Source organism: Cornus florida, unplaced genomic scaffold (genome assembly GCF_030987335.1).
Source record: "Cornus florida cultivar Cherokee Brave unplaced genomic scaffold, ASM3098733v1 CherokeeBrave_3.0.0_Hap2_Chr07, whole genome shotgun sequence".
NCBI lineage: Eukaryota > Viridiplantae > Streptophyta > Magnoliopsida > Cornales > Cornaceae > Cornus > Cornus florida.
Genome location: NW_026775577.1, coordinates 27,542,074 through 27,552,008, shown reverse-complemented (window position 1 = coordinate 27,552,008; position 9,935 = coordinate 27,542,074). Strand labels below are relative to the sequence as shown.

Sequence of the window (9,935 nt, the reverse complement as noted above, 5' to 3'; positions counted from 1 at the left end):
TCTCCATTGAATTCTTCAGATTCAGATGGGGAAGATATTTTTGAATTCCATCAAAAAAGGATGAACAATGTGAGCAGATTATTATCGCCTGATAGGGTGCGGGCATTCTTTCAACCTCGTAAGAGAAAGTATATCAACGTGATCGAGAGGAGGCAGCACCATGGCTATTCTGAGATTACTTTGCTGAAAATCTGATTTATCCACCAAACATATTTCGTAGAAGGTTTCGGATGCGACGAGAGTTGTTTCTTCGCATTTTGAACGGTGTTACAACATATGATGAATGGTTCATCCAGAAACCCGATGCCCTCGGTTGTATGGGGTTCACTCCTATACAGAAGATGATTGCTGCAATCCGTATACTCGCATATGGAATTTTAGCTGATCTTTGTGACGAGTATATAAAGATTTCTGAGCGCATTGCGATCGAAAGTTTAAAGAGGCTTTGTGATGCTATAATTGTTGTGTGTGCGGAGCAGTACCTACGCTCACCAAGTACAGATGACATTGCACGTCTACTTCGAGAAGGGGAAGAGAGAGGTTTTCCAGGTATGCCTGGCTCTATAGATTATATGCATTGGGAATGGAAGAACTGCCCCATAGCATGGCATCGCATGCACACGGGAAGAAGCCATAAACCTACCCTCATATTGGAGGCCGTTACATAGAAAAATATATGGATCTGGCATGCTTTCTTTGGTATGGTTGGTTCACACAATGACTTGAATGTTCTTGATCATTCCCCAGTATTCAAGAGTATGATCTTCCCCAATGTCAACTCATGCTTTGCATAATGCTTCATCTTCTTCAATTGACCAATTTATTTTCAAACGCCTAGAATTACATTGGATCTCAGATGGTTAGGATTGAGAAGGTTGGGATTGAGAAGGTTGGGATTGAGGTGGTTGGAACTGAGATAATTGGGATTGAGATGGTTGGTATTGACAAGGTTGTAATTGGTAATGAGGTTGGAATTGAAGATGTGGTACGGGTTGGTATTGAGTAGGTTGGAATGAAAAATAAGAGTATTGGGGTTGAGATGGATTTTCGGATTGAAAAAAAAAATTGAAGAATCCAAATTATAATTGGATTGCAATGGTAATTCGGAGTTATGAGATTGGTTGAGATGTGGGCGATAAAATGGAGGTTGAGGATCCATAGAGATGAATGTTAAAAAAAAATATTGAGAGAGAGAATTATTAAAGATGAAAATTATTGAAGATGAAAGTTAGTATTTATAGGCTAAATAATATATAGCCATTTTATTACTGTGACTAGCCGTTTTATTCCCATTTCAAAAAAAAAAAAAAAAAAAAAAAAAAAAAAAAAAAAAAAACCTGTTTTAAGATTGGCCCTTTTGTACAATTCAACAAGCAAAAAAAGTGAATAAACAAAGCCAAATAATAAGTGGCGGTGCTCCAAACAGCTCTCTGTATGCAGAGAAGGTGATAGAGTATTTGTTGTGGGGCCCACAAATAAAGTAGTTGCTTTGACCTGCACACCGCCCTTCTCTCTCTCTACTTTTCACAAATATGTCTTCCGCCCCAAATGCTCTTATATGGGGGGATAGATCAATAATGAAATTGATAGCTTTAATATTCTCCTTTTGCACTGGGGTTAAGCTCGGAGTGGTGGATGTGGGAAGTGTTTCTCCAATAATATCCTCCCTATTATCACACTCGACTTGAGAACCAAATGCAGCCTCACCACTTGGTGATATAGCAGTAGAATTCCTCTGCAGACCTCTAGAGGTTGAAGCATCCTTTGAGTTAAGGTGGGATGGTGTTGAAGTGAAAGGATTAGGAATGGCATGGTATACAGAGCTTTTGTTCTTCTTAGTAACCAATTGTCAATTATGAGAATCATGATGAAAAGCCTGATTACTATGATTCTTAGTGGCATGGGTACAATTAGAAGTGGAGTACGTGACCAAATATAGAGCATACTGTGCATCTCTGAGGCTTCCATGGATAGTGCATTGTGATTTTAACCAACTTGTTACCTTTGGTTCGCACAAGAAAGGAATTTGGTAAAGTTGAATTGAGGTTAACCTCAACACAGACTTTTGCAAAGTCAATTCTACTCCTATCTTGAGTTCTGGCATCTGCAAATTTGGGCTTACCAATTGCACTTGCCACATAACCAAGTCCTTTTAGAGACCACAAGGACAGAGGTACATTGTATAATTTAACCCAAAGGGAAAGTGTGGAGGATGCTTTAGGTATAGGTGAAGTATCCAACTGCCAAGGGGAGAGAGATATAGGCTTACCTGCCAAAAACCATTAACCTCCTGCCAACACCCTTTTGCAGCTATCCTCACAATCAAACCTGCAGTAAAACCATCTATCTGAGTTCATAATTTCATTCTGAAGGTCTTTATCCTCCCAAAGTTTGTAAGCTGAAGTGGAAACATCTTTGAATGGCATTCTCCTTGTAAAATTTCCCATAAGACATCTTTTCCAAAAAGTACTCTTATGTCTTTGACATTTTCTGGTGGATCCACAATGAGTGTGTCATCCACAACGTGTTAGGAAACGTGCTACTTTTAAAAACTTTTTGAGGGATTTTGATTCATAGATCTTGATTCATCACATAGAGACAAGTTTTATGAAAAAATAAAAACATGATGTATCATTCAATTAAAAGATTGAATACTTACATCAAGGTTTGAGTAAACCTTAGATCTCTCCTCTAAAGTGAATATTCTCACTTATTGTAGATCTCTTTTGTTAGACACCTTTTCTATGGATCTCCATCTTCTTGGTAATAGTCTTGCCTTTAGGAATCACTCATAAGCCTCCATGAATGACCTTGGAATACTAGGCTTGTGGGAGCCTCCATTAGATGAGAACACTAACCCTAATTTTCTAGAGAGAAAAAATATATTCCAACTTCCTTCTCATAAAAATCACCTCTAAAATATACATAGACCATGTATATATATAGGCAACATAAAGATGAGGAAAAGGAAAAAATAAATCCTTCTCAATCTCTAATTCACATGTCTCAAATCTAATATGATTCCAATATCAAGTTAGGCTATGAGTGAGAACCATTGGGCCTATTATTTTATTGGCTACAATGAATTAATAATTGGCCCGGTCCATGGACCTAATTCAATTAATTCATAAACTAATTTCTACTCCACTAAAAGAAATTAATTGAACTCCAATTAAATAATAAATAACCACTAAGTCAATATTGCACTTTGACCCCTCTATGCATAATTAGTTATCGGACAAATAAAGCCATCAATCCGACTACTTAATTAATATATTTATTTTGGTCCCTTTGATTATTTCTGGCTCGATTACAATAAAACATTTGTTTGACAAAAATAATAATTTAAATAAATAAATATATAATAAATCATTTTGTCTAAAAACACACGAAGGCCTTCGAATTTACTTTGTGATCAACCATAATCAATACAAAATAAATACAAGTAGCAATGATGCAAATACTGAAAATATAACCCTCTAACTATTAATTACATAACTACCCAAAGTGTCGATCTAAGGATCCCGAAGAATCTGCCGAACAAATCAAAGTAATTATTAATTAATAAAAGAGTCTATACTTTTATCATGCTTAAGAGTCAAATGCCATGACGGTGATAGGGAGCAATTGCATACGACGGCTCTCGCAATATATCTCAACCTAACGCGGATCCAGTTTAAGTCTTAATTAATTATGATTCTATCCATAATTACCGACTATGAACTATTTATGATTACTATTTATATTCATGTATTGATTGCCATCACATACATATATAAATATCTCTTGTAATCAAGAGGACACTATCAATTCTATAATGAATCGTAACATAATACATTGAATTCACCAATTGTATAAAACATAAATATTTCAGAAACGTCAGGAACATATGTCACTTTAATCCAAATAGGAATTTGCTATGCCAGGGCATATAAATTCCAACAGCTCCCACTTGCCCTCATAGCCAATTCAAATTGCACCTAACTCCAATATTATCCAGATGATGATCAAAATTATTGATCAATGACACATTTGATAATGGATCAACAAAGTTGTGTTCCAATGTAATGTTCTAGCTACAAGTATATTTTCTTGCCGGACAATATCATGTAGAACATGATATTTCCTCTCAGTGTATCTTGTTCCTCTATAGAACCTTGGGTCATTGGTTTAGATTACTTCTGCACTATTGTCACAATATAGCTCAATAGGCAGGCTAGTAAACTCCACAACCTTTAAATCAGCGAGATCAAACCAATAGGCTTCCTTTGCCGCCTTTAAGGCTGCAATGTATTCCACCTGCAGGTTTGAGTCAGCAGTTGAAATCTGCTTAACAATCTACCAACTGATTTCCCTTTCATTAAGTGAACAAACACTAAGTCATGAACCTCATAGTATCTACTTCTGATTGAAAATCAGAACTAGCATACCTGACTAGTACCATATCATCACATCCGTAAATGAGTATGAGATCATTGGTTCTCCTAAGGTACTTAATGATATTTTTCACAACAGACCAGTTATCTAGTCCAGGATTGGACTGATATCTACTGACCATCCCTACAGTGTAGCGGATGTCCTGTTTGGTATAGACCATGGCATATATGAGACTCCCATATGCCAAAGCATATAGTTCCAGTCTCATTCGCTCAATCTACTCTGCTAGTCTTGGAAAACTACTTACTAGAGAGAGCAATCCATATCAATAAAGCAAGAACTCATTCTTTGAGTTATGCATACCAAACCTGGTCAAAACTTTATCAATGTAGGATTATTAAGATAAGCCTATTTTCCTTTTAACCTGATCTTGCAAAGCTTGATCCTAGGAATATAGCTTACATCTTGAAAATCCTTCATTTAAAAGTAATTGAACAATTACCTCTTTATTGATGACAAAACTTCCACATCATTCTAAATGAGTAGGATGTCATCAATATATATAGAATCAGAAAAATAATGACATTCCCTTGTACACTCATGATTTATTCACTAAGAAATCTTCTGGTATCTTTTTGTAGATTAACTTGCCTTCCATAGGTATCACCCTACTAGAAAGTTCTACAAGATCTCAGAATTTATTAGAATACATAGATTCCAACTCTGATTTCATAGTAACTCGCCAAAACGATCTGTATCCATATTGGTTCACGCTTCCGTGTAGCTTACTGGGTCCAACTCATGTTTAACAGGGATGTCCATAATGGTCTCACCTAAAAACATGATTCTGTCGGATTGGATGATAATCCTCCCACTACATCAATGTACCGATGCAGGAATCTGTGTACTAGATGATGCTGACGCATCAATAGGGAATTCATATATTATTCTCAATTTCTATAATAAGTGTGTTCACATATGGTACATCTGGTACTCATACCATATTCTCTAACATTATGCTACTAGGTATGTGATTCATAATATGATTCTTCTATAGATAAACAGTGAGTGTAAACAATCAACTTTTATTATTGAGATCATAAAATAATTCGTCCTAGTGACTTTTAGAGTAGCTATCAAATCTATCATGCGTATGATCTGTTTTCAACTTACTTGTCCATATCAAGCGCACATGTGCAAGACTACCCCATATGTGTATGTGATTCAAACTAAGATTTAGTCAAAAACACAGCTCAACGGTATCCTTGAGACAGACTAAGATGGAATGCAATTCATAATGTGTATTGATATCGTCAAAGCTAAACTCTAAAATGAAAGAGATAATGTAGCATAACAGATCATAGATCTAACTATGTTAAGCGGAATTATGTTATTCCTATTTGACACCTAAATCCATTTAGCGTCAATTGCGAAAAACCTGGTACACCACACCCTCATTGACTATATAGTCTTTGCACTATCCCAAGAAATACTCATCTCTACGATCAGATCGGATTGTTTTGATAAACTTACGTAATCTGTGCTCCACATCAGTCTTGACACTTTCAGAATGTATTAAGACTCGTGTCGCATCAGATAAATTTATCCAAAATGTGAGTAATCTTGCTTGGATGTTCATAAGACCACACGTGTCTGTGTGTACCGACTCCAATTGTCCTTTATGTCTATTTCATTTGGCTGATTAAGCCCTTAGAGTTATCTATCCTTCAAAACAGGATTCACAAGTTTGGTTTAGGCTCCTTTGCCTCACTAGGTAACAAACCTTCTTTGACCAATCTTTGAATCTCATTTTGATTGATTACAACCCAAAAATAGACACCAAAAAAGTACAATGAGTCAGGAATAACAAATTTTCTCTTAACACTCAATCTATAAGATGCAACATTAGTTTCTACATCCTGTAAATCTTAAGAGTTTGTGATTATAGTATATAACCATCTTTCAATGCACCAGAAATAATCGCATATTTATTCAATTTTATAAAACCAGTTTTACAAAATAACAACACAGTTTTTATAAACCACAAGTGAAACAAAAATTAGATTACGTCTAACTTCTGTGCATAAAGATAGTTCTCTAATACTAATATCCTCATACTCTCTAATTTCAGATGTAATATTCCCACTGACTTAACTACAATCTTGGCATTAGGACAAAAGATAAATATATATCCATATCATCAAGGCTTCTGGATTCCTGAAATCCTTACAATGAATTGCAAACATGTTTAGTGGCTCCATAATCTATCCATCAGGAATTAATAGACGCAACCACATAACATGACTCAATGATTAAATATATATTTTCCTATGCCACATCATTGCTTAGACAGTTCGTCCTTTAGTATTTTAGTTAGCGACAAAAGAAACAATTTTCTTCGCCCTCAACATACACTGCCTTATTCCCTTTAACCTTTTTGAATACCTATGTTTTATGCTAGCCTAGTCCTATTATCATCCTTCTTTTTTACTTTACCCTTCCACTTGGGCCTAGAAGAAGATGGTATAGACTAGGTTAGATTAATAGGAACGCCTATGCTTTTAATTATCCCTTCATTTGTTACCAATTCTATAAGAATATCAGCGAGTGTGAACTCAAACTAATTCCTTATTTAGTTCACTCTATAAGAGCCAAACCAATTTGGTAACAAGGCAATAATCATGTCAATTTGAAACTTACCACCCAAGTCAGCCATATAGATCTCCAGCTCATTTTTAAATAATAAATTATCATTTTCCAAAATTCGATCTCATACTGGAGTTCCTTAGGCTATCTTAATGGTATTCAAGTCTGACATAGTACGTAGGCATACGCCCTATCTAATCTCACTAAAACATCTTATTAAGTATCTTAAAGTAAAGGAATTAGGTATAGGAGTATTCAATACATTTTGTACCTTGACGTTGTGAATAAAATATCTAAGTTCCTTTTCTAGTCATTATAAATGAGGTCCACATACATTGAATATGTTAGCAGGCAGATAACATGGATTAGACATAATAAATCTGAATATAAATGCATTCATACAATATGCAAGGTGAATTATTAATACTATCATACATATTTAAAATTAAAATGAGTTTGTTAACCACATAATATAATAAATCTCAAATAAAATAAGAGATTATTATCATTATTGGTAAACAATTCCTTTTAATTAATGCGGGTCCCTCAACTCTGTAGCATAATAAATCAATCAATCAATATGTCAATAACTTATCCTGTTGGAGGAGTTCATTATTACTATTGTTGAGATTCATTTGCTATTAGGCGAGCACTTCCATTAAAATAGTATGTGGGTCCCTTAATCACTGCATGAAAAATCGGATACCAATACACCAATAACTTATTCGGTTGGCGAAGTTCATTATTACTATTGGCGGGCAAATCCCATCATCTCCATATATCTTAAGACAATGCCTTATCTATCTATATGAAATGATTCCCGATTTATGTTTAGCCTTTCTAAAATCACCTAGTATAGACCACTCCATTGGAGAGCTAATACTATTGATTTTAGATTGAGTGTATAATGTTATTAAAGCTCTAATGAAAAATAAAACATTAAATATTTTGCCATTATAATCTAGACTCTTTAAATCATGCGTAGAGCCTTATTTTTAAAGATCTAATTACAATGAACATTTAATATTTTAATTTTCATGAGACAACCATTCTTGTAATATTAAGACTCTTCAAATCATGCATGGGGCCTTATTTTTGAAGATTTAATTACAATGGTTTTAATAACAAAGGCCATGGGGTAATGTATAAAAATCTTCGCTCCCACTCAAATTTTAATCATTAAAAATCAGGGTTTTCATTTTATTTATTTACATGATATAATGCATGCAAAACATCTTAATTTTAATCCAATTAAATTTAGAAAATATTTGGACTTTAAAACGATTCACTAATATTTAATTTGAGGCACCCTTTAAAAAGAATTTACAAAAATGATTTTCCGTTTCCCAATAAGTGCCCTCAAATTAATTAGTATTTAAATCCAATTAATTTTCATAATTTAATTAATATAAATCAAGTCATTTAAATAAATATCATGGATCCAATGCATGAACAATAATTAATTAACAATTATCTAATTCCATGCATCACATAAATAAATAAACAACAGACAAAAGCAAATTAAATGGCCAATAGATTTAGCTTTTAACATTAAAAACTAAGTAATTATTAAGTACTATAATTATTGCACCCTATTAAACTCCCACTATCTTTAAATAATGGACAATAATATTAAAATCCACTTTGGGGTTCAAAAATGCATTTATTTATGCTTGAGGGTCCACCATATGCTATGGTGCATAAGCAGGAAGCAAATCAACAGCCCCACGTGCCAAGCACGCGCTCCAACGCGCGCCTACGTGCTTTGAGGCACTTCCACGCGCTATGATGGTCATCCACGCGCTCTGAAGCACTCCCACGCGCTATGACGCGCATCTACGCGCTCTAACGAGTTTTGACGCGCTCCCACACGCGTCTGCCATAGGCCAGTGTGTTGCATGCGCCTGATTAGGCCTGGAACGGTCAGCGCGTGTCTATTGGTTTTGCCCTCCATTCTACATGTAGGTGCGCTGCACCATATCATATCTAGGGGTGATCTTTGATCCAAGGGTGGTTGGTGCGGCCGCATGTGAACCGCGCCATACCGGATCTCTTGGCCACCATCTCTGAAGCCGCTATTGCCAGCGGAGCGCTCCGGCCACCGGAAAATCTTGGAAATTCCAGGAAAAATAATAAAAATTCCCAGAAAATACAATATAAGCCCAAAAAATTACAGAAAAATTCGGAAAAATTCTGAAAAAATTCCAAAAAATTCCTGAAGCCTAATTTAACCCTATTGGACCTTTTTGAAGCTTCATAGCATCCTTTAACGAAGATTACATGGCTTTAAAAATATTTTCAATTTGAAATACAATGAAAAAAATTAAATTACAACATTGAACTTTCAAACGGCTAAATCAAAGCCTTAATTACATTCATCCAAAGATAAAATTACATTCCAAGAACCTATAAGTTTCATCCATGGCCCAAACATTCATCATCATTCATTCACAATTATACATACATCATCATGTATCAATATATTAAATCATACGTCAACATATATATAATTTGGATCCATAATGATGATTTTGATAAAAATATGAGTTCTAGTAATGAATCAAACCATGTTCTGATACCACTGTTGGGCAACGTGCTAGTTTTAAAAACTTTTTGAGGGATTTTGATTCATAGATCTTGATTCATCACATAGAGACAAATTTTATGCAAAAATAAAAACATGATGTATCATTCAGTTAAAAGATTAAATACTTATATCAAGGTTAGAGTAAACCTTAGATCTTTCCTCTAAAATGAATGTTCTCACTTATTGTAGATTCCTTTTCCTAGACACCTTTTCCATGGATCTCCATCTTCTTGGTAATAGTCTTGCCTTTAAGAATCACTCATAAGCCTCCATAAATGACCTTGGAAAACTAGGCTTGTGGGAGCCTCCATTAGATGAGAACACT

At 34.8% G+C, this 9,935-nt stretch overlaps 1 protein-coding gene across 1 annotated transcript; it reads left to right on the top strand.

The window, feature by feature from the left end:
* Nucleotides 1–230: 230 nt before the first annotated feature.
* Nucleotides 231–668, top strand: LOC132316500 (uncharacterized). Its single transcript, XM_059814974.1, has one exon. The coding sequence runs from the start codon at nt 231–233 to the stop codon at nt 666–668; it is 438 nt and encodes a 145-aa protein (XP_059670957.1).
* The last annotated feature ends 9,267 nt before the right edge of the window (nt 669–9,935 follow it).